Source organism: Polypterus senegalus, chromosome 2 (genome assembly GCF_016835505.1).
Source record: "Polypterus senegalus isolate Bchr_013 chromosome 2, ASM1683550v1, whole genome shotgun sequence".
Classification (NCBI taxonomy): Eukaryota; Metazoa; Chordata; class Cladistia; order Polypteriformes; family Polypteridae; genus Polypterus; species Polypterus senegalus.
This window is the reverse complement of record NC_053155.1, coordinates 312,260,517-312,287,059: the sequence shown is the minus strand read 5'-3', so window position 1 is coordinate 312,287,059 and position 26,543 is coordinate 312,260,517. Positions and strand designations below refer to the sequence as shown.

The 26,543-nt window shown below is 45.1% G+C and overlaps 1 protein-coding gene across 2 annotated transcripts in view; it reads left to right on the top strand.

Annotated features, from left to right (window-relative positions):
* Positions 1-4,154, top strand: part of myo16 (myosin XVI) — a 743,507-nt gene extending 739,353 nt beyond the window's left edge. For both annotated transcript variants that reach the window (XM_039745919.1, XM_039745918.1), the window contains exon 35: positions 2,664-4,154. In XM_039745919.1, the coding sequence (XP_039601853.1) occupies positions 2,664-2,855 (192 nt within the window). In that variant the 3' untranslated portion in view covers positions 2,856-4,154. The remainder of the gene's footprint in view (positions 1-2,663) is intronic.
* Positions 4,155-26,543: the final 22,389 nt, after the last annotated feature.

The window sequence follows — 26,543 nt, the reverse complement described above, 5'->3', positions numbered from 1 at the left end:
TTAAAAGAAGTGGGAGTTCAGGGTGATGTTTTTAGATGGGTGCAGAATTGGCTCAAACACAGGAAGCAGAGGGTGATGGTGCGAGGAACCTCATCAGAACTGGCTGATGTTAAGAGTGGTGTTCCACAGGGGTCAGTGCTGGGGCCGCTGCTATTTTTAATATCTATAAATGATTTAGATAGAAATATAAGGAACAAGCTGGTTAAGTTTGCAGATGATACCAAGATAGGTGGATTAGCAGATAATTTGGAATCCGTTATATCATCACAGAAGGACTTGGATAGCAGACAGGCTTGGGCAGATTTGTGGCAGATGAAATTTAATGTCAGTAAATGTAAAGAATAACACATAGGAAGTAAAAATATTAGGTTTGAATACACAATGGGCGGTCGGAAAATCGAGAGTACACCTTATGAGAAGGATTTAGGAGTCATAGTGGACTCCAAGCTATCAACTTCCCAACAGTGTTCAGAAGCCATTAAGAAGGCTAACAGAATGTCAGGTTATATAGCGCCTTGACGTGTGGAGTACAAGTCACAGGAGGTTCTGCTCAGCTTTATAACACACTGGTGAGGCCTCATCTTGAGTACTGTGTGCAGTTTTGGTCTCCAGGCTACAAAAAGGACATAACAGCACTAGAGGTGGTCGAGAGAAGAGCGACTAGGCTGATTCAGGGCTACAGGGGTTGAATTATGAGTAAAGATTAAAAGAGCTGAGCCTTTACAGTTTAAGCAAAAGAAGATTAAGAGGTGACATGATTGAAGTGTTTAAAATTATAAAGGGAATTAGTACAGTGGATCGAGACTTGTATTTTAAAATGAGCTCATCAAGAACACGGGGACACAGTTGGAAACTTGTGAAGGGTAAATTTCGCACAAACATTAGGAAGTTTTTCTTTACACAAAGAACGATAGACACTTGGAATAAGAGACCAAGTAGTGTGGTAGACAGTAAGACGTTAGGGACTTTCAAAACTCGACTTGATGTTTTCTTGGAGGAAACAAGTGGATAGGACTGGCGAGCTTTGTTGGGCTGAATGGCCTGTTCTCGTCTAGAGTGTTCTAATTCTAATTCTAATTTTGTTTTCTTATTGTGTCTTTTATTTTTCTATTCTTTATTACGTAAAGCACTTTGAGCTACTGTTTGTATGAAAATGTGCTATAGAAATAAATGTTGTTGTTGTTGTTGTTTATCTGTTGTAAAGTGCCTTTGAATTATTTATATCTTTACAGTCCCTCTCTGTGTTTTTTCCTTTTTATTCTGAGATACCTTCAGTTAATAAAACAAAATTCTGCACATAATGTTTGGGAGAAGCAGATGTGCCCCCCAGCGGTGGATTGGCCGGTTTCTCCATTCTCTGCTTTGGTCCCCATTGCTGAACTGTCAAAATGAAACATGCGAAACAGTAATTCATAAATGAATTGGCTCCAGCAGACCCCGTGACCCTGTATTCGGATTCAGCGGGTTAGAAAATGGATTGATGGATGGATGGATAAGCACATGAAAACGCACAGTAGCACATCTTGTCACACACATGCGCAAGGGAGGCAACTAAAGGGCTCACAAGGGATAATTCCATGCCAGACCAGGGGGTGGCAGAGTGCACTGATCCTTCCTCTTTTTCATTGGCAGACCAACCACGGGAAATTTCGCCTCGACTTGATGATGTCGGGGCGGCACGGTGGCGCAGTGGTAGCGCTGTTGCCTCGCAGTTAGGAGACCTGGGTTCGCTTCCCGGGTCCTCCCTGCGTGGAGTTTGCATGTTCTCCCCGTGTCTGCGTGGGTTTCCTCCGGCGCCCGGTTTCCTCCCACAATCCAAAGACATGCAGGTTAGGTGGATTGGCGATTCTAAATTGGCCCTAGTGTGTGCTTGGTGTGTGGGTGTGTTTGTGTGTGTCCTGCGGTGGGTTGGCACCCCGCCCAGGATTGGTTCCTGCCTTGTGCCCTGTGTTGGCTGGGATTGGCTCCAGCAGACCCCCGTGACCCTGTATTCGGATTCAGCGGGTTAGATGATGGATGGATGGATGGATGTCACTTCCAGTTCCGCCATGTTTGCCTGTCTGCTTGTTCCATTGTTGGACTGAAGTCCGTTGAGACCAAAGTTTCAGTCGTTGGCAGCCTATTTCAAGTATCCGGGCGGCTGACCCCCAAACCTTTTCCTGTGTTTGTCGAATACGAAAAGGCTCAATAAATTGTGAAAAAAATGTGCCCACAAGGTCATTTTATTTTGCCTGAACGACGTACTGTAGATACCTTACATTTAATTATCGACGATTTTATTTCATAATGGTGTTGTCGTTAAAGATTGTCTTTATTTAACAGTGAGACGTTTCTGAACGCCTTTTTTATGTCATGACGGTCTCGTCGCTTGTCAATCAACTCAAAGACCACAAGGCGGAGCCTGCTCCTATTGGTTAATCCTTTGCTATCGATCACATTTGTACTCTCCCCATTTGGATTTGTCCTTTTTGGCCTGATGGTGAAAGGCTTTTCATTTCTTTCTTGACATTCATTGACTGTTTTGTTGATCGGCTTACTTAAATACGTTGCAAGTTCTTGAGAATGGCTTGGGGGCTGAACACTGGAGAGCACGGTGAACGTCAGCTGCAGATACACGTGAAAGTCAATGTGTGTCACTTAATCGGTCTGCTTTCTCTCCGCAGGTCATTCATCAGCTGCGCCTTTCCAAGAACGAAAGTACGGCTCTGCACGAGTTGCTGGAGTGGCGGCGGAAGTTGTGCGAGGAGAGCGAAGACTGGAAGAAGATCCTCCGTAAATCTGAAGCCAAGCCGGCTGCCCCTGCCCCTCCACCGCCACCGCCTTGCAAGAAGCCTGCCCTGTTGAAGAAGGTCTGAGGCCGGGACGTCGGGCGAACTCGGAGACACAATCAAACTCTGGAGCCTGTCTCGCCGTGACAGGGATGACACTTTGGGACGTGTAAATAGGTTGGACGGCCCCACCTGTGGAGCCTGCAGGTGCTTGCTGTATGCACAAGAATTTCTTACCGGACAGAAGCGTCGAAATGGGCAGCGAACAGGTGAGCAATCTAGTGGCCAGGCAGTGAAGTGCTTTTGCGTAGCCAAGGGCTCCAAGTGGGCACCCAGAATGAACTGCTTTGATGGTTTCAGTCCCAGCTGCACCTGCCACGGACCCTCAAAAGAATCTTCAGAGCCTTTCCGGTGGACCTCTCGACACTCCTAGCACGGAGGACTTCTACACTGCCATTTTTTTCAGAATGGTGCCGCACAGACTCAACTGCCTTTACATCGGTGGAGCATCACCTTGACTTCATGTGCTGCTTTGCCCCGCTGCACCCCTTGGATTATTGTAAATGACTTTTACAAGGTGGCGTCATGGGGGTCATTTCACAGACTCCTTTAACTCCCCGTTGATGCTGTTGGCGTCCTGCTGCATGCACGTCACAGCCAAGACGTATCGTAGCCTTAAACTGCGATGTAATTAATGAGCACATTGAGCCATCGTCATTCCAACACACGGAGACGCCACCTCAGCAGCTCCTCCTTGGTGCCCCAAATTTCCAACTACAGTCCTGTTTGTAGACCTTCAGTTGAAGAGCCACAAAAGTAAATGAACTCACGCAGCTTGGGGACAGGCTGGAATCGCCTTGACGGAAATATTAAAATGTTTATTTTATTATGCGTAAACCCCGTGTGGTTTGTAGTGATTGACAAGAAGAAACTTGAACGTTACTTGGAAACTCGCCGACCTCTGGTCCTGAAATAAAGGCGGCCCATACAGAGCCAGCTGAACCTTTCTACTTTGGCCACCTATTCTTTTATATTATCGACTTGAAATATTACAGACCCGCAGTGAGCCCGTCGCCGATCTAAATTTCGTAAAAGTTGCACACCTCAACCAAACGATGCCAAGGCAATGTCCGCAAATGATATGACGATTCTCCTTTGACGTTTCCCCGTTGTTCAGAATCAGAATCCCAGAGTTTCAAAACCTCAGAAGAAACACATACAGTAATTGAGCAGAATTCCTTCAGGATGAAGCATAAAAACTTTACAAAACCTACCAATAGTAACGCGTGACACGAGTCACATGGGATTTTTTTCGTGGACGCGTTTTTATATTCTCCAGCGTTGGCGACCAGAGAGATCTGTTCTGTCAGAAACTTTGCTATCTCCGGTCTGCGGTCTGCAGTAAAAAATCTGTCTATACATTTAAAACGCTTTGCGTCCATTGGTAGAGCCGTTGAGCGGCTAATTTATACAGCGGCTCTTTGACATTCCACATGTACTCAACGATACAGAATGCAAGAACGACAACGACGGGGAAATGTATGCAGACAAACGGGGAGATCGTCAAATACTCGCAACTTCCGCCCCCAAGCAGACATTGCCTTTACGTCTCTACGTCAATGTCTGGTAGAGAAGAATCGAAATTTAGATTGGCGACGTGCTCACCGTGGATCGGTGATTTTTTTCATATCGAAAATAAAAGAACGTGTGGCCAAAATGGAAATGTTCAGCTTGCTACATATGAACCACCTTTATGTGGGGACCAGAGGTCCACACGTTTCCTACTAACATTCAAAGTTGTCCTCGGCCATAACTACAAACCGCAAGGGGGTCCGCATTACATTTAAAAAAAAAATTTGGGTGGAGTGCCCTCTTACGTTAATATTTCTAGTGTATATTGTGACCCAGAATGGATGAAATAATGGAAACACCTAACCGTTACAAGAAAAGCACAAACACAATGGAGAAAGAGTCGGGGTACCGATTGGGTACCCCATAATGGGGTACCTCTATAATATAAGGAAAGCACGAAAACACAAGAAACAGACATGACTTTACAGGTCGTAGTAAATCTGATTATTTTAACCGATAAGCCACCACTGGTGTGGTGACATTGCACACTCAGACATGGGTTCCACAATGAACGCTGACTACTAGCATCGATTTTCGTTACATCCTTTGCAGGGAAGAAGAAGTAGGACTTCTTGTTCAGTGGGAAGAGAATATGATGTTGTTAGTCATGTGGCAGGTCTGTCGTAGATGGAAAAAGAGAGGAAGGTGTTGCCAACAGCGCCCTCCCTTGTTCAGGGGTGGCATTGCGCTTTATCCCGTAGTCTTGTAGTTGCCCCTTACTGGCGTACGTCCAAGACAGTATATGAATGTGAAACATCTAAAGGCTGATTTATACTTTTGTGTCAACCCTACACCACGACTACTCCGTTGAATGCAGTTTATACTTTTGTGTTGCAAATTCCAGAACGCTACTCAGTGGTGTTGGTAGCACGCAAGAAAAGCGAATGATCCATTGGAATGCAGGCAGTTTTTCTCCTCCTGGATCTCCGTTCCTCTTGCAATGTATTTTCTGATGTAGGAGAACGTATTTGTCCCTGAAAGAGTTTCTCATACATTTGCTGACTTCCAAACCGATGTTGGTTGATTATCTCGCGCCACAAATTGGCCACCAACCGATTGTCTTTGCAGGGTTGTGATGAAGTATCATATAAATGTTGTATATTTTCTGACTTAACCTCGACAAATCCTCCCTCGATCTCCTCCAAGTCTAATTCAGTATATTGGAAAACGTGTAAAATGGTGTTTCGGGAAATGCGTAGTAAGCCAACTCGCTAGTAAGGGTCTGCATAGGATCCACGTTGACATGACACGTAGTCACATTTTGTTAACATCAGGCTGCCCCGTTGGATGCAAAAGCATAAATCAGCCTTTCGAGTTGGCACTCTGGACAGCTTCAGTGCTTCATGTCTCGTGAGTCCTGAACACTGCAGAATGAAGAAGTGTGAAGAGTGAAGGAGGTGGAAGTCTTCTTCGCTTTCTCCACTCCCATAATGCTCCAGTTATATTTAGATATGGCACTTGAAGGCCTTTGAGGTCATCCTGGGGTTCATGAAGCCACACATTATCATCCTGCGATAGATGAATGTCACTAGGGTTACACCGTAGGGTTCAGTAACATGGCCACAACCGTACAAAGCATTCATCAGATCTCATGACTCCCCTGAGGTGGTGGCCATTACCGCTATGGATTCCCCACCCTGTACTGAAGGTCTTCTTTGCCTTTCTACAAATGCTTACACTTAACACTTGCCCAGTCGTAGCCTGCCCTCAAGTTATGCCTGAGCGGAAATTTGCTTGACTGCTAGATTCTTTGTGGTGACTCCATCATTCTAATTCAGAAGGTCTGACATGATGTCCTAATATGTGGAGCAATCCAAGTCGGGCCACTGTTCACTTCCATACCTACACCAGGTTGTCTCCTATAATGTCTGCTGAACCGACGATTCCACCGTGACATTCCTAAACCAGAGTTGCTCGCTGCTCACCTTTCTGACGACTGCAGTTTCTTTCAGATCAGCACAATTGTGGCCTGTTCCTCAGTTTAAGTCTGAGAAGGACTTAATAATAATAATTCTTTACATTCTTTACAATCTCCTTACTGCAAAGCTGCTGATGGGTGCTTGACGGGGGCTCCACTGTCTTTACTGACTTGAGGCATCCAAGTCAGCCCACTGTTCACTTCCACACATACGCCCAGTCGAGTCTCTCGTTACTGTCTGTTGAACCAGTAATTACAATGTGAAGGTACAAGTAGGACATTCCCAAACCAGATGTTCTCCCAGCTCACCTTTCTGACAACTGCAGTTCCCATCAGATCAGCACAGTTGCGGCCTGTCCCTCAGTTTACGTCTGAGCGGGAATGCTCTTGGCTGCTTGGTGATGCTTGGCAGAGGCTCCATCATTCTAATTCAGAAGATCTGATTTGATGCTTTCAAATGTGGAGCAACCCAAGTCCTTCACTTCCATAGATACACCACGTCGAGTCCCCCATTAGCGTCTGCCAAAACGACGACTCCACCTAAAACCAGATGTTCTCCCAGCTCACTTTTCTGATGACTGCAGTTCCTATCAGATCAGCACAGTTGTGGCCTGTTCCTCAGCTCACCTCTGAGCAGTAATGCTCTTGGCTGCTTGGTGATGCTTGGTGAAGGCTCCATCATTCTACTTCAGAAGATCTGACTTGATGCTCTGAAATGTGGAGCAACCCAAGTCATTCAGTCAGCCCGCTGTTCACTTCCATACATACGCCCAGTCGAGTCTCTCATTACTGTCTGTTGAACCAGTAACTCTACCATGAAGGTACAGGTAGGACATTCCCAAACCAGATGTTCTCCCAGCTCACCTTTCTGACAACTGCAGTTCCCATCAGATCAGCACAGTTGCGGCCTGTCCCTCAGTTTACGTCTGACCAGGAATTTGCTTGGTGATGCTTGGTGTTGACTCAGTTGTTCTACTTCAGAAGATCTAACTTGATGCTCTCAAATGCGGAGTGATCCAAGTCATTCACTTCCATACGTATGCCACGTCAAGTCCTCCATTAGCATCTACTGAACCGACGACTCCCCCGTGACATTCCTAAACCAGAGGTGCTCACTGCCCACCCTTTCTGACGACTGCAGTTTCTTTCAGATCAGCACAGTTGTGGCCTGTTCCTCAGTTGAAGTTAAGAAGGACTTAATAATAATAATAAATTCTTTACATTTATACAGTGCTTTTTCACTACTCTAAAGTGCTCTCCACACAGGGAGGACCTAGAAAGTAAACCCACAATATATTTACTGTAAAGCAGCTGCTGGGTGCTTGGTGGGGGCTTCACTGTCTTTTCTAATTGGAGGGGTCCAAGTCAGCCCGCCATTCACTTCCATACATACACACTTCGAGTCTCTCATCACTGTCTGCTGAACCAGTGACTCCACCGTGAAGGTATAGGTGGGACCTTCCCAAACCAAACATTCTCTCAGCTCATCTTTCTGATGACTGCAGTAGGACTAACATGATGCTCTGAAATGTGGAGTGACCCAAGTCCTTCACTTGCATTGATACACCGTGTCAAGTCCCCCATTAGCGTCTGCCAAACCGGCGACTCCATCTAAAACCAGATGTTCTCCCAGCTCACCTTTCTGATGACTGCAGTTCCCATCAGATCAGCACAGTTGTGGCCTGTTCCTCAGTTCACCTCTGAGCAGGAATGCGCTCGGCTGCTTGGTGATGCTTGGCGGAGGCTCCATAATTCTACTTCAGAAGATCTGACTTGATGCTCCAAAATGTGGAGCGATCCAAGTCATTCACTTCCATATGTACACCACGTCGAGTCCCCCATTAGTGTCTGCCAAACCGACAACCCCCCGTGACATTCCTAAACCAGAGGTGCTCGCTTCTCACCTTTCTGATGACTGCAGTTCCCATCAGATCAGCACAGTTGTGGCTTGTTCCTCAGCTCACTTCTGAGCAGTAATGCTCTTGGCTGCTTGGTGATGCTTGGCTGAGGCTGCATCATTCTACTTCAGAAGATCTGACTTGATGCTCTGAAATGTGGAGCAACCCAAGTCCTTAACTTCCATAGATACACCACGTCAAGTTCCCCATTAGCGTCTGCCAAGCTGACGACTCCACCTAAAACCAGATGTTCTCCCAGCTCACCTTTCTGATGACTGCAGTTCCCATCAGATCAGCACAGTTGTGGCCTGTTCCTCAGTTCACCTCTGAGCAGTAATGCACTTGGCTGCTTGGTGATGCTTGGCTGAGGCTCCATAATTCTACTTCAGAAGATCTGACTTGATGCTCTGAAATGTGGAGCGATCCAAGTCATTCACTTCCATATGTACACCACGTCGAGTCCCCCATTAGCGTCTGCCAAACCGACAACCCCCCGTGACATTCCTAAACCAGAGGTGCTCGCTGCTCACCTTTCTGGCGACTGCAGTTCTCAGCAGATCAGCACAGTCGTCCCTCTGTTTTTTCGGACTTCCATCCCTGGGTCGGTTTCAGCTGGACTGACGAGGACATCCCGTGTTGTGTCTTATAAGTTTCTTTATTGTGCGCAGTCCACATTCTTTGGGTGCTAAGTTATCTTGTATAATGTGAATATTCTCGGTGTAATATGTTCAATGGGGTTGGTGGGGTAGGGAAGGAAATGGTGGAAGCGGTGGGATTTTTTTTTTCTTTATTAAATTGAATGTCCATTAAGGGATTTCAACTAAATTAGAAACGCCACACGTGAAGCGTTTCAGGGCGGGTTTGGGTCTCTTGCTTTTTCTGCGCTGCGGTTGCTGGAGGGTTTTTAACGTACTGTAAAGCAATCCCCGTGCATTATTGTTCTATACTGTATATTAGAGAATGTGTATTGTGCTACTTTTAGTAGACTCTAATTTATTTAATCTGATCTGTCTACAAATGTTCTTTTTTTTTTTCTGTTTTGAAGCATTTTTTTTAATACAGCAATAAAGCACAATGGTGACATTTCCAGACCGGTGTAACCTGCCACATACTTAATCACGTCTGAAACACATCGAAATCCTCTTAGAGGATTGGCTTTGTCTTTCGTGTGCACGTGCATCGGTAATAAAAGGTCAGGGGGGGTCATCGTGTGCTCAGAGCTCTGCTACTGTTTTATTTTTTTCTTATTTATGTTATAAGGGGGGCAACCGTCCACAGTGTTAGGCTGACACCAAAGTGACCGTAGCAATGGGGAGTCGCGGCTCTGATTGTTAACACACTTAAAATCCCAGAGGGAGATGCAGGCGGAGGAAGAATTACACACAACTCAGAGGATTAACAGGTCAAGGGCCTTCAACATGAAGATTTCATTATAAAAAATCGGGAGTGCTCTCCCATCGACTTTCTCGTATACTCAGATATGGGGGTGGACATTTGAGGTGTAAACCCCAAGACAATGTTTATATTTTTATATTATGTACATTAAAGAACCGTCAACAGCAAATCAATTTAATAATATATTGAACAATTATTATAAAAGCCAAGCTGGATAAATCTGACACTGCAACTGCATGAATAAAAGGTAACGTACCACTTCCGGTTAGCGGAGATAGCTCAAAGGTTGATAGAAATCTATATTTGGTACCTGATATTTATATGCAAAATTTGGTGGACCTAAGTGAAAGCATACTCAAGTTATTGTGTTTACACACACAGACATAATTCCAAAACTCAGGGAGGTCTGAAATGTCGATATTCATCAAAATCGTGAAATTGAATCTCTGGAGGATTCCAGTACTTTCCCTGTACTTCATATACGAGAAAGTCAGGGAGGTCTAAAATGTCGAGATTGACATCAGATCTTTGGACAATTAGAATACTATGCCCATACTTTATATACGAGACAGTCAGGGAGGTCTAAAACTTCAAGATTCCTCAAAATCTCGACATCAGATCTTTGGATGATTATAATGCTTTGTCTATACTTCATATCTGGACATTGAATCTTTGGACGATTACAATACTTTACCTATACTTCATATACGAGAAAGTCAGGGAGGTCTAAAACGTTGATATTCTTCAAAATCTCAACATCAAATCTTTGGATGATTATAATACTATGCCCATACTTTATATACGAGACAGTCAGGGAGGTCTAAAACTTCAAGATTCCTCAAAATCTCGACATCAGATCTTTGGATGATTATAATGCTTTGTCTATACTTCATATCTGGACATTGAATCTTTGGACGATTACAATACTTTACCTATACTTAGTTTACAAGAAAGTCAGGGTGGTCTAAAATGTCGAGACTGACATCAAATCTTTGGATGATTACAATACTTTGCCTGTACTTCATGTACGAGACTGTCAGGGAGTGTCTAAAACATCGAGGTTGACATCAAATCTTTGAATGATTACAATACTTTACCTATACTTAGTTTACGAGAAAGTCAGGGAGGTCTAAAATATTGATATTCTTCAAAATCTTGACATCGAATCTTTGGACAATTACAATACTATGCCCATACTTCATATACGAGACAGTCAGGGAGGTCTAAAATGTCAAGATTCCTCAAAATCTCGACATCAGATCTTTGGATGATTACAATGCTTTGTCTATACTTCATATCTGCACATCGAATCTTTGGACGATTACAATACTTTACCTATACTTAGTTTACGAGAAAGTCAGGGAGGTCTAAAACGTCAAGATTGACATTGAATCTTTGGACAATTACAATACTTTGCCCATACTTCGTATACAAGAGAGTCAGGTAGGTCTGAAACGTTGATATTCTTCAAAATCTCGACATCGAATCTTTGGACAATTACAATAATTTGCCTATTCTTCATTTACGAGACAATCAGGGAGGTCGAAAACATTGAGATTGACATTGAATCTTTGGACAATTACAATACTTTGCCTATACTTCGTATACGAGAAAGTTAAAAAGAAAATAATAATTTAAAAGAATTTGTCATCTGGCAAAAATGGAATTTGTTCTCATTATTTGCATTGCTCTTACAAATTCTGGGTGGCACAGTGGGGGCTTTAAAAAGTCCTCACTCCTTGAACGTTTTCACTGTTTGTTGAATCCCAGTGAATTTCATTCGGCTGTTCTGATGCTGATCAGCAGAAAAAGTGAAAACAGACCACTGCGATTTGATTGAAATTTGTCAGAAACGCAAAATTATTGATTGCATGAGTTATTGGTTCTTAAACTACAGATGGCGACCCATTTGAGTCGTAGTTCACGAAAGTGCGTCATGGGTGAGAGGCGAGAACAGTTTGTGTTGTATCTTCTGATGGGTCGCCGCAGTCAGTTACACCAAACACCATTATGACCTGCCGATTCTTCAGCAGGGACCTCCACCTCAGGGATGATGGTCTGTGGTGATTCTCCAAGAGGAAAATGGAATGAGAGTTGGTGCCAATTCTCCATTTGGGAAACAGGATAAAGGTTGGTGGCATTTCTCCAAATGGGATGACAGTAAGTGGCAAATGGACTGATGGGCAACGGCGATTTCCCATAAAGGCTGGCAGTGATTCAACAAGTGGGAAATGGGACAAAGGTCAGTGATGATTCTCCATTGGGGAAAAGGGATGAAGGTTGGTGGCAATTAAACAAGTGGCAAATGGGCAGACGGTCAGCGGTGAGTGAAATGAGATGAAAGTTGGCACTAGTCCTCCAATGGGGGAAACACAATAAAGATTGCCAGTTATTCACCATAGGGGTTAAACAGGATGGTGGTCAACAGGGATTCTCCAAAGGGGTAAATGGGATAAAGGTTGGCACCAATTTTCCAAGTGGGAAACAGGATGACAGTTGCCACCAATTCTACAGTTGGGAAACAGGATAAAGGTTGGTGGCAATTCTCCAAAGTGGGAAATGGGATGACGGCACAAATTTTCCAAGGGAGGTAAACAGGGTAAAGGTTAGCAGTGATTCGCCATTGGGGAGGAAATCCGGATGATCGTCAATGGCGATTCTCCAAAGGGGTAAATGGGATGATGGTCGATGGTGATTCTTCATTTTGGAAATGGGATAAAGGTTGGTGCTGATTTTCCAAGGACGTAACAGGATCATAGTTGGCAGCAATTCTACAATTGGGAAAACGGGCTGAAGGTTGGCGCTGATTCTCCAAACAGGGAAATGGGAATATGTTGGGCAGCAATTCTGGGTCCTGGAGACACACAAAAAAGTTATAATTGGGTTGTGTGGAAAAAAAAAAAAACATTTTACGACCCACTGGCGTAAGTATTCACTCCCTTGAAGTGGGCATTTAGCAGCTGGCACCCATGCCCGTGTAATGATAAGAGCTTTTTAGATGCTTATCTTTAGTTCTGGTGTGTGTTTGTTTAATTGTGTTGAATTTGTTTTGGGGTTTTAAGGTTATTCTGAATTATTTTATGAAAGTTTATTTTTTATTCCCATCTCATTCTTTATTTACGTGACATGGCAGTCAGGATATGTCGTGACTGCTATTGTTGCATCAACTACATAACCAGATGTGACGCTGTGAGTATAACTTTATCTTTCAGATCGACAAACCCTTGAACCCCCCAAAGACCACCTTCTGTCATAATGTTTTGAGTGAATTGGATGCACAGGATGGTTCCTAAAGTTGGTTGGTAGTAACTGGTCATTTGTGGAGGTTGGTTTGTCTGCAATGGGGGGGAATAATGGTGGTCAGTTGCATAGTGGGTGTTGATAGCTTTATGTTTGCCAAAAATAGTTTGCCCAGTGTGTGTGTGTGTGTGTGTGAGAGAGAGAGAGAGAGAGATCAGTTGCTTCTTTGTTTTGCCTTTGTGGCCTGCAGAGGGCGCTGCTGCCGCCCAAACCCAACACAGACAGATGCAGGGCACAACTTCAGCACAGGCTTCAAACTTCACCACAGACACTCTTGTCTTCTTTTCCTCTTTCTATCTCTTTCACTCTGTCCACCTTCACTCCTCCTGCCAAGCTTTGTCTCTCTTCCTTCTGCCCGGAAGTCCTATAAGCATCTGGTGACCTTCTTCTGGTAGCAGTACCTGCTGCACCCGCTGGCGGCGCCCACAAAACTCAACAGGGTTGCGGTGGATTCAAAATGTGCTGAGACCCCTTCACATTCCGGCACACTTTACTGGGTTGTAGATGTCATCTTAAATGGATACATTTGCCATTTTTGCCCATCCAGCCACACTCAATGACCCGTCATGACAAAGTGAAGACGTGTTTTCTAAAAGGTTTTTAAAATTCATTCAGAATCCCAAAATAAAATCTCTTGTTCCTTCAAGCATTCAGACACGTTTGCCTTCATTCTCCTGGAGATGTTTCTAGAACTGCATTGGAGCCCACCTGATGGTGAATTGAAATGGACATTGTAGGAGGGTCCTACAATTAACACTGCAGAATCTTGGAAAGTGAGAGGATGCCTGAGGAGTGGAGGAGAAGTGTACTGGTGGGCCGATATTTAAGAATAAGGGAGATGTGTAGGACAGTAACTACAGGGGATAAAACTGATGAGCCACAGCATGAAGTTATGGGAAAGAGAAGTGGAAGATCAGGTAAGAAGTGAGGTGATGATTAGTGAGCAGCAGGATGGTTTCATGCCAGGAAAGAGCACCACAGATGAGATGTTTGCTCTGAGGATGTTGATGGAGAAGTAGAGAGAAGGCCAGAAGGAGTTGCATTGCACCTTTGTGGACCTGGAGAAAGCAAATGACAGGGTGACCAGAGAGGAGCTGTGGTATTGAATGAGGAAGTCGGGAGTGGCAGAGAAGTACGTAAGAGTTGTATAGGATATGTGCGAGGGAAGTATGACCATGGTGAGGTCTGTGGTGGGAGTGACGGAGGTGGGATTACATAAGGGATCAGCTCTGAGCCCTTTCTTATTAGTAATGGTGATGGACAGGTGGACAGACGAGATTAGACAGGAGTCCCCGTGGACTGTGATGTTTGCTGATGACATTGTGATCTGTAGCGATAGTAGGGAGCAGGTCAAGGAGACCCTGGAGAGGTGGAGATCTGCTCTAGAGAGGAGAGGAATGAAGGTCAGTAGGACCACCAAGAATACATGTGTGTGAATGAGAGGGAGGTCAGTGGAAAGGTGAGGATTCAAGGAGTAGAGTCGGTGAAGGTGGAGGAGTTTAAATACTTGGGATCAACAGTACAGAGTAATGGGGAGGGTGGAAGAGACGTGAAGAAGTGAGTTCAGGCAGGAAGGAATGGGTGGAGAAGAGTGTCAGGAGTGATTTGTGACAGACGGGTATCAGCAAGAGTGACAGGGAAGGTCTACAGGACGGCAGTGAGACCAGCTATGGTATATGGGTTGGAGACGGTGGCACAGGAGACAGAGCTGGAGGTGGCAGAGTTGCTAAGATTTCCATTGGGGCGTGATGAGGATGAACAGGATTAGAAATGAGGACATTAGGGGGTCAGCTCAGGTGGGACAGTTTGGAGACGAAGTCAGAGGGGCAAGATGGCGTTGGTTTGGACATGTGCAGAGGAGAGATGAGGAGTATAATGAGAGAAGGATGCTAAGGATAGAGCTGCCAGGTAAGAGGAGAAGAGGAAGGCCTAAGAGGAGGTTTACGGATGTGGTGAGAGAGGACATGCAGGTGGTGGGTGTAACAGAACAAGATGGGGAGGACAGAAAGATATGGAAGAAGATGATCCGCTGTGGCGACCACTAACGGGAGCAGCCGAAAGAAGAAGATTGGAGTGCAATGTGGGGATCAGGGCTGGATGCTGGACAACTGGAACAAGAAGCACCAGCTGCCAAGTTGAAGTGAAAATCAGCAGCGAAACATTTGTAGGTGAATTGAATGAATGCGGCCTGTCAGCAACATCAAGTGGCTAAACACACTACTACATTCAATAAAAGGGAAGTCCACTTTATTTGAAACTCCAACATGACACAGTCAATCTGAAATTGGATTTGTGTTCAGTCACAGTCACCACAAATTTTTCTACCAGAGAAAACTTTGGAAAAAGAAAACATTTTTTCAGTGTTAGACAAAGAAGCAGACGAGTTTAAACTGAAAAGAAAAGTAGTCAACCTAAATGGAAACCAGCAAAATACCAAACCAAACCATCTTCTATGCCCACTTAATCCCGAGCAGTGCCCTGTGTGGCAGGAGTCTATCCCAGCATGCATTGGGCACAAGACATAATTGTTGGACATGGCCCCTGTCCATTGTAGGGTGAACGCACACACACACTCACATCAGGGGCACCAGTCCACCTAACCTGCACGTCTCTGGACTGTGGAAGAAAACTGCAGCAATGCGGGGAGGACCCCAGATGTAAGCGCTGGTCTGCTTACTACAGAGCCCCCCAACACCGGCACTGCTTGCTCACTATTGTTAAACTCTGGCCAGCTGACTATGAAGAAGATGAAAACCAAAACTCAGTAGCAACATCAAAATAGAAAATAAATCGCTGGAGAGTCCACTGTCAGTTATGAAAATGAGACACCATCACAGAAACACAGACCACAGTCAGCTGGCCACCCGCCACCTGCTGGTCATTCTGCCTACAATCTCTGCTTGACCCCCTAATCTGACGACTGATCTTTACCATCGGATGATCCCACACAGAAAATAAACTGAGCAGAGGAGGGTGACCAGGTGCTTCTGGTGAGAATGTGCTTAATGAAAAGTCACCATTCCTTAATTTATTGGCCATTCACTCGGTCACTGCAGGTCAAGTGTCACACAGGTCATCTTGTATGGGCAGGGGGCTGCAGGGTAACTGGGTACTGAGTGTCGCCACGGGTGATCTGCTCTCAAAATGATGGTCAGTTCAGGAAATTACTGTTTCCAACTGAGCATTTCCAGATGTCCATTTCACCATTAAATAGGGAACATGCAACAAAGAAAACAACGATAGCTCACGCCATTAAAAAGATCACACTTTCATTTACTCCCTTCATTTCTCATCTGACCGCCTTTCCTCCATCAAAACAGACTGGAAACACCCCAGTGGGGGTCATACAGAACAAATGTTAAAAAGCAAAATCAATAATGTTAAAATAACACTAAAAGTATATAAAGTACAAGGGGCTGGCATGTGGGGTATATACGCTACTGTATAGAGAGATGGACAGGAAAGGCACTGTATGATAGATAGATAGATAGATAGATAGATAGATAGATAGATAGATAGATAGATATGAAAGGCACTATATAATGATAGATAGATAGAAAAGGCACTATATAATAGATAGATATGAAAGGCACTATATAATGATAGATAGATAGATAGATAGATAGATAGATAGATAGATAGATAGATAGGCACTATATAATATAGATAGATAGATAGTGAAAGGCACTATATGCAAGATAGATAGATAGATAGATAGATAGATATGAAAGACATTATATGATAGATAGATAGATAGATATGGAAGACACTATATAATAGATAGATAGATATGAAAGGCATCAGGAGGACCAGAGGAGGGCTTGTGCTTCCTCCAGACCGCGAAGGGGCGTCCGTCCTGGTTATGTTGGGGGCCTCGGGTACAGGGCTTGGAAGCCCTGCACTTCCGCCACACCAGGAAGTGCTGGGGAGAAGAAGACAGGAGACACCCGGATGGCTTGCGGGTGCACAACCGGCACTTCCGCCACACAGGGGTGTGTCCAAGAGGGAGTGCCAAGAAGCAGCTGGAGCCCATTCAGTCGATAGTGGATGTCGGGTGGAAGAGGACAGAGCTGGAGAGAGGATGGGAGGCGGCCAAGAGAAAGGCACTAGAAGAGTGTGGCCTGGACATTGGGGGAATCGCTGCTGGAGGCACTGGGGTGTGTGAGTGCACAAAAAAGCCTGTAAATATTGTAAATAAAAGTGTGTAGGGTGAACATAAGATGTCCGTCTGCCTGTGTCCGGGTCCCAGTCCACAATAGATAGATAGATATGAAAGGCACTATATAATGATTGATAGATAGATATGAAAGGCACTATATAATGATAGATAGATAGGAAAGGCACTATATAATGATAGATAGATAGATAGATATGAAAGGCACTATATAATGATTGATAGATAGATAGATAGATAGATAGATAGATAGATAGATAGGAAAGGCACTATATAATGATAGATAGGTAGATCGATAGATAGATAGATAGATAGATAGATAGATAGATAGATAGATAGATAGATAGATAGATAGATAGATAGATAGATATGAAAGGCACTATAAACTGATAGATCGATAGATTGACCTGTGAAGTGACAACAGGTAGCCGATATATAGTGACAAACAACTAGAAATGATTTTCAGGTCAAGTATGTAGCATGGGCCCTCTTAAAAGAGAGCTAAGATACATTGTGCTCCTCGTATCCATCACTTTGAGGTGTCATGTTTGTCACATCGAAGCACATTCTTATGAGTGTTATTTAACTGGTTTGGCTGATCAAGCTTGTCATAATTTCCCGGTTTTTCCAAATGCGTAGGTCAGAGTTGCTGTAAACATACGCCTGATCCCCCCTCAAGTTTCCTTTTAGAAATCCCAAAGTTTCTGTGTGAAGTTGCATTTGCAGGGTCAATCCCTGGAACTCCTTGCAAATGACACCTCCTTCTGGGCAGCCGGGTTTCTTATATATGGCACAAGCAGGAAGGGGTGGGGCTAAGTGCCCTCACTGGGCGGTTACTCAGAGCTGTGAGAGGGGAGCAGGAGAGGAGAACGTTAGTCGCAGTGCTCCCCTTCTCTTCCTGGTGGGCTATCACATACCTCAATGGAGCCCGTGAGGAGATCCTCTGACACGTTGAGCATACACAAGCCTTTTAAATGAGACCCCTGGTTGGGGGTGTGGGGGGTTCTCATTTTTTTCTCTGCACACCTGTAGCAGGCAATCAGTAAATTTGCACCAACCCAGATGGACCCCCTATGGGTGCACAATTTCAAGGGTCCCATATGTGCCACCCACATGGGAGGGATATTTTGTCCCATATATGCCGGTTACTCTGGATATCAGGCGGAACTTCTATGTGAACTAACAGCCCAAGCTGCCCCCCTGATACACCCCAATCCTCCCCCCCATCCACAGGCACGTAATTTATCATGGAAAATCCAAGACTATTAGTTTTTCCAAAGAAATATGGCTGCCGCTCAATTCAGTCCCGTGGGAGGAAATCTACAATATGCCAGATGGGCATAAAAGCCACATCACACGCCGGTAACATTTACGTTATCTTTGCTCGTTGCGTCCTCTGAAATGACAACAAATCAGACATGTGGCTTCATCTCTGGACGTGGTCGATGTTTTCACTTCTAATGTGTCAAGGAAGCCCCAGTAGCCACAGCTGGAGGGGAAATAAGGAAGAGACGCTCACTGTTTGGGGGTCTGGGGGCTTTCTGTCAGCTCTCAGCATCCTCTGCTCTGCCCCATCATTTTTTTCCAGGTGCCCTCGACAATGTGCCACTCAGCTTTGTTCTTTCTTTGTTCTTGGAAGATGTTCCTTAAAAGCACTTCTCCGGAGGAAAGCTCATCATCGGGGTGTTAATGGCAGGAAATGGGCGAGTAAATGCAGACCAAGGTCACGTCCCGCGCCGATCAAAGGCTTACAGCGCTGCTTGCTCGGTGGACGTCTCCATTGATTAGTTTTTTTTTTTCCTCGTGCACATAAAGATGATTTTATTTTTATTTCTTACTTTCCGTGATGCTGAGTAAAGAATTCTTGAGAACAGAGACGCTCCGCACTTAAGACAGCTAAGGTTTGAGAGGCGACCATCTCTTTGGGGTCAAATCCCACTCTTCCCCTTATGTAAGTGTCTTTGCAACCCACCAAGGTTCCTCAAGCGTAATCATCTAAGCGTCTAGGGGGGAGTGTACCCACCTTAGTGATTTGAGTGACACTGTCAGGACGGCTAGGGGGAGTGTGCCCACCATAGTGATTTGAGTGAGATCGTCAGGGCGACTAGTGGGGGAAATGTGCCCACCTTTGTGACTTGAGTGAGATCATCCGGGTGGCTGGGGGGGAGTGTGCCCACCTTTGTGACTTGAGTGAGATCATCAGGGTGGCTGGGGGGGAGTGTGCCCACCTTGTTGTGATCTGAGTGTGATTGTCAGAGCAGCTACGGGGAGGGGATTGCACCCACCTTGGTGATTTCAGCGTGATCGTCAGAGCTGGTAGAGGGTGCGTCCCCCTTGTTGAATCAAGTGTAATCATCAGATCAAGTTGGGGGGCTTGTCGTCCTCCTTTGTAAATCAAGTGTGATAATCAGAGATGTGCCCACCTTGGTGATTTGAGTGAAATCCTCAGGGCGGCTAGGGGGGGAGTGTGCCCACCTTGGTGTGATTTGAGTCTGATCATCATGGCAGGTAGGTGTTGCATTACCCCTTGTTGAAAAAAGTATAACCGTCAGAGTTGGGGGGATTTGGATACGGTAAGTCAAGTGTGATCATCAGAGCTGCTGGGGAGGAGTGCGCCCACCTTGGTGATTTGAGTGAGATTGTCAGGGCAGGTAGGTGTTGTGCCCCCTCGTTGAAATGAGTTAAATCATCAGAGTTTGGGTTTTGGATAGGGTGCATCCCCCTTGGTAAATCAGAGCGGCTGTGGGGGGAGTGTGCCCACCTTGGTGATTTCAGTGTGATCGTCAGGGCAGGTAGGTGTTGTGTTGAGTGAAATCGTCAAAGCAAATGAAGGGATGTCCCCCTTTGTAAATCAAGCGTGATCATCAGAGAGGCTAGGGGGTCCCCCTTAGTGAATCGAGTGTGATCGTCAGAGTGGGTACGGTGGGGGGATGTATCCCCTTTGGAGAATCAAGCAAGATGTATTGTGTAGTTTAGCCCACCATACTGACTGACCACAAGGTGGGCGTTCGACATTTAAGTACCTTTTGACAGCAATCAAGTGAAACACCCATCTCCACTGAACTGATGGTGGGACCCCTACCACCACTGGAAGGCACCAGTGAAGATTTAGGTGTGATGTGTGCAGGAAGCTGTTGGAGATGTTCCACCAGTCCATAGTAGCCAATGTGGTAGGCTACACTGCAGTCTCCTGGGGGACCAACCAGAGCACAAAAGAAGCACAAAGCCTGAACAAACTTATTAGGAAAGGCTGTAGACATCACAAGACAAATCCTGGACTCACCCGAAGATGTTGGGGGCAAAATTGGATGCCATCATGAAAAATCCCCTCCAGGAGACGGTCTTACTTGGAGACCTTTTAGTCACAAGCTTATTTGCCCACAGTGTGGTAAGAAGTGTCTCTGGGGGTCTTTTCTGCCCACTGCTATAAGACAATGCAATGTAACCATGAAATATTCCCTCCATGCCCTCCAGGGGGCGCTCTGTCTCTCTCTCTCTCATGCAGAACTTATAGCTACAGGCTGATTTCCACCACAGTGTGCTAAGAAACGTCCTCCAAGAGCAACTTTGGTGACCAACATGATGGAGCACCGGGCCATAAGGCAAAAGTGACAACTAAGTGTATCGGAAAACAAAACATTGAAATTTGGGGTCCATGGCCAGGAAACTCCCCAGACCTTTAATCCCATTGAGAAATTGTGGCCAATCCTGAAGAGGCAGGTGGGCAAACAAAAACCCACCAATTCTGACAAACTCCAAGAATGGGCTGCCATCAGTTAGGGTTTGGCCCAGACGTTGATTGATTGACAGCCTGCCAGGGGGAATTGCAGGGGTCTTTTAAAAGAAAGAAGGGCCAACAATGTAAATATTGACTCTGCGCATAATCTTCATGTCATTGTCAATAAAAGCCTTTGAAGCTTCTGAAACGCTTGTCATTCTACTTCAGTACACCACAGAAACATCTGACCAAAAGATCTAAAAACACTGAAGCAGCAGATTTTGTGAACACCAACACTTGGGTCATTCTCAGAACTTCTGGCCATGACTGTAGTTGAATGTGAGGTCAGCCAAGTATGGACGCTCCACTGCTGAACAAGGAGCTGTAGTGAGAGTCTCCCATCTCAGTTCTGATAGAGTGACCATTGATCCGGGGAAAGGCGGATGTATTATTATTATTATTGGGTTCTCGGTCACCTCCCTGCTCCAGGGCCTTCTTTGCCTAGTTATTCAGTTTGGCTTGACGACCAACTCCAGGCAGAGTTCTGGTGGTCCCTGACTTCTTCCCATTCCACAATGACTGAGGCCGACATGTTGCTGGAAACTCTCCAAAGGCTTCATAGATGGTTTGGTTTTCCTTGTCCTGATCACCACAGCTTAATGGTGGAGGTCTACAGAGACTTCAAGACTTGACTTTTGTCCTAACATCCAGTGTAGATTGGGGGACCTTCTATAGACAGGTGCACGTGGGCCTTTCTAAACGATGTCCAGTCATCTCAGTTTGCCACCGGGGTCCTCCCATCAAGTTCTGGAAACATCTCAAGGAGGACTAAAGCAAACAGGCAGGGCCATCTTAACGCCCGGGGGGGCCCAAGCTAATCTATGTATGTTGTGACTTGCTGTTTACTACGCTAAACTATAAATATTTGTTATTGTGTTACAGGTGGACATTGGCATTGGTATCTGATTCAGTATCACGGTCAACTCTGCCACCTCCTGTGCCCGTATCTCTACGGATCTCACCCACTTCATGATGTAAAAGCATAGATGTTAACGTCACTTCACCTCAATTCACACTTGATTGACTTGATTCATAATAAATAATTCATAGTCATCTCATGGGCAGCACGGTGGCGCAGTGGGTAGCACTGCTGCCTCGCAGTTAGGAGACCCGGATTCGCTTTCCGGGTCCTCCCTGCATGGAGTTTGCATGTTCTCCCCGTGTGAGTTTCCTCCCAGAGTCCAAAGACATGCAGGTTAGGTGCATTGTCCCTAGTGTGTGTTTAGTGTGTGCCCTGCGGTGGGCTGGCACCCTGCCCGGGGTTTGTTTCCTGCCTTGTGCCATGTGTTAGCTGGGATTGGCTCCAGCAGACCCCCATGACCCTGTGTTAGAATATAGGCGGGTGGGAAAGTGACTGACTGACTGCCTAGTCATCACATACTGTGCCATCTCCGTCTGTCTGGTTTACCAACTGCGTGGCATTTATAGGTTGAAATGTTTGTGTTTTTAAGGTTCCTGTTCTACGTATTGTTCAGATGTTTGTGTTGATTAATCTTTGCTCTACGGCACATTTTTTAATGTTTAAACCTTGATTTTGTTGGACATACCAATACAATAAATGTGTTTCATTCTATCGACCATTTACATTTTTATTCGTGTGAGTGGTTCTGTAGGTAAGGGGCACCAGTGCCCCCCGGGGGGTCTATAATGCTGTTAAGACGGCCCTGGCGAACAGGATAGATTGGGAATGACTACTTCTAGGAATGAGGGATTTCAGTTTTGGATTTCTGATAAATGTGCAGACCTTTCTGAAGACACATTTTCACTTTGTCATGATGGGCTACTGAGGGTAGATTGATGGGCAAAAATGGTAAATGAGTGCTGGGGTCTCGATACTTTCTGAATCCACTGTAAATCCATTCCCATCCCAGCTAGCAGATCACCAAACACAGACAGTGAGTGGGCATTGAACCTGCTTTTCTAGTGGTGAGTGGGCATTGAACCCGCTTCTCTAATGGTGACTGGGCATTGAACCCGCTTCTCTAGTGGTGAGTGGACATTGAACCCGCTTCTCTAATGGTTTCTGGGTGTTACACCTGCTTCTTTAGTGATGACTAGGTGTTGAACCCACTTCTCTAATGGTGACTGGGCATTAAACCCACTTCTCTAGTGGTGAGTGGGCATTGAACCCGCTTCTCTAATGGTGAGTGGGCATTTAACCCGCTTCTCTAATGGCGACTGGGCATTGAACCCGCTTCTCTATTAGCAAGTGGCCATTGAACCTGCTTCTCTAGTGGCTAGTGGGCATGAATCTGCTTATCTAGTGGTGAGTGGGCATTGAACCTGCTTATCTAGTGGTGAGTGGGCATTGAACCCGCTTCTCTAGAGGCAACTGGACATTGAACCTGCTTCTCTAGTGGTGAGTGGGCATTGAACCCGCTTCTCTAATGGTGAGTGGGCATTGAACCCGCTTCTCTAATGGTGACTGGGCATTGAACCCGCTTCTCTAGTGGTGAGTGGCCATTGAACCTGCTTCTCTAGTGTCTAGTGGGCATGAATCTGCTTATCTAGTGGCGAGTGGGCATTGAACCTTCTTATCTAGTGGCGAGTGAGTGTTGAACCGGTTTATCTAGTGCCAAGTGGATGTTGCACCCGCTTCTGTAGTGGTGAGTGGGCGTTGAACTGGCTTGTCTAGTAGCAAGTGGTTGCTGAACCCGTTTCTCTAATGGCAAGTTGGCGTTGAACCCACTTCTCTAGTGGTGAGTGGGTGTATAACCGGCTTCTGTAGTGGTGAGTGGTTATTGAACTCGTTTCTCTAATGGCAAGTGGGAGTTGACACCGCTTCTCTAGTGACACGAGGCCGCAGCACTCACCCCTGTGCCACCCTCTGCCTCTTCTGAGTGGAGTGCACTGCAGTTCTAGTCTAAGACAACAGGGGGTCAATGCAAAGTCAACAGATAGTGGGACCCCGGGCCTTCTCCCTACTCCAGTAAAATGAGCTTCTGCTTTATCCCCAGACACGGAAGAGTGTCTAGAAATCTAAAGAAAGATCAGTATGATGGGCATTGGAAGGACGGACCCCGGAGACGGGTCCACAAGGCCTCCTCTCTGGATGTGGACCCTCTGTGTCTTTCATTCGCTTTATGGATTTGTATATTTAAACTGAATTTCCTTCTTCATCTGTAGTTTCCTAAATCCATGTGGAACCTCAGACCTTACAGGCAGTGTAGGGCGCTATATAAAAATGAATTACAGTTTCTTTCCACACGTTTTGTTTCTTTGGTTTGCTTCAGTTTGCTTGTGGACCCCTCAGCCTTTTCATGACTTATTGATTCAACTGCTTTCCACGGCACTTCTGGTCATCAACTCCCGATGGAATTTCATAGAAAACTTATGGACTTTCCCAGCGTTTGTCTGCATTTCCAAATAACATCGGCCTTTTAAAGATTTATTTATTTTCTTTTTGTTTTTAAACTTGCTCAACACGCAGGATATCACAACTCCAGCACATGTCTACATTTAGCTGAAGTTTGCTAAAAAATAAAAGGAAACGACACCCGACTGGGGTGAAGAAAACACCAAATGAGTGAGAAAAGTAAAAAGGCTGCACTCGCCATAACACAGCCAATGCCCGAAACTTGAGGAAGAGTCAGCGTGGCATCCTGCAGGGCACATTCACCCTCTCTTAGGTATCCATACATCCTTTATCTACAGCCACCTCACCTGGAATTAAGGGTCATCGAGGCCCACCACAGTGGCACTGGGCAGACAGCAAGAATGTCACCTCATTACAAAGCTGACTTGTTCTCAGGATAACAAGGTGCACAGTGGAGCAGTGAGGGGCAAGTCTTTGGGGGGCTTTTTGGAGAAAGACAGATAGATAGGCATTATATGATAGATAGATAGATAGATAGATAGATAGATAGATAGATAGATAGATAGATAGATAGATAGATAGATAGATAGATAGATAGATAGAAGTTCAAACTGAGCATCAGAATGAAAAAGAAGGAAGGGGTCTGAAGTGACGTTGAATGTGATATGGTTGTTGGTGCCAGATGTGCTGCTCTGAGTTTTTCAGAAACTGCTGATCTGCTGGGATTTTTACGCACAACCATCTCTAGGGTTTACAAGGAGTGGTCTGAAAAAGGGAAAATATCCAGTGAGCAGCAGTTCCCTGGGTGAAAATGTGTTGTTCATGCCAGAGATCAGGGGAGAATGGCCATACTGGTTCACACTGATAGAAAGGCAACAGGAACTCATGACAACTGATGTATGCAGAAGATCATATCTGAACGCACAACACGTCAAACCTTGAAGCAGGTGGGCCATAGCAGCTGGAGACCACACTGGGTGACATGCCTGTCAGCTAAGAGCAGGCAACTGAGGCTACAGGCTCACCAAAATTGGACAGAAGAAGGCTGGGAAAATGTTGCCTGGTCTGAGGAGTCTCAATTTCTTCTGTGATGTTCATATGGTCTGGTCAGAACTTGGTATCCACATCAAAGCTAGAATTCACACATGGGACTCAACAAAAGCGACAGCAGAGCGACGGGTGCTGAGCAATCACTTGCCAATCATGGAGAATCCACTGCATCCACTGAACAGGATCATCTCCACACAGAGGAGCAGCTTCAGAGACAGACTGCTGTCACCGTCCTGCTCCACTGACAGACTGAGGAGACCCCACACTATGCGACTCTTCAATTCCACCCGGGGGGGTAAACGTTAACATTATACAAAGTTATTGTCTGTTATACCTGCATTGTTATCACTCTTTAATTTAATATTGTTTTTATCAGTATGCTGCTGCTGGAGTATGGGAATTTCACCTTGGGATGAATAAAGTATCTATCTACCTACCTGTCATATAGTGACTTTTTATCTATCTATCTATCTATCTATTATATAGTGCCCTTCATATCTATCTATCTATCTATCTATTATATAGTGCCCTTCATATCTATCTATCTATCTATCTATTATATAGTGCCCTTCATATCTATCTATCTATTATATAGTGCCCTTCATATCTATCTATCTATCTAATATGGAGTGCACGACACCTGGCGCCCGGGCCAAATCATCGATAGGTTCTGCTGCATTTAATTACGTCCTCCACGTGTGTTCAGTCAACATGGAGCTTAGCCAAAACGTGAAGCATCTGCTCTCTCCGTAAAACACATCAAGTAATCAGGGGCTTTGTGGTTTGTCACAAATGCATCCTGTTGCTATGGTAACCAGAAAAACCTGCTAACATTTATGAATAAAGACTCACATTAGCAGGGAACAAATTACTTGAAAATAAAAAAATAAATAAATAAACAAGCCAAAAGGAAAAGTGCAAGTTAAAAAAAAACAAAACAAGGAAGGCTTTGTAAGATGGCAAACTCAAAAAAGCACAATCGTGGATTATCTTATGGAAAACTGGTGAAACATATGGACCTATGGCCATATGCAGGTCTCCATCCTTGTTGTTCTTACGTTCTGTACCCTGCATCTGCCACTCTGTAGATGACGCTACCTCTTCTTCATTTTTTTTCCTCTTCCTATTATGGTAATCATCATAGGCCTCTGCGATTTGCTTGACGCTCAGCAAATGTCATTGGTCTTCTTTTATATTTCTGCTGTGTCACTTTGTTTGTCTTTGTTTGGTTCTCAAGGCTGAGAGGCCACTACTTGATATTTAGAAGAAGTACGGTAGAGATAAGACTGTGTTGGTTAGAAAATCATCCTATAA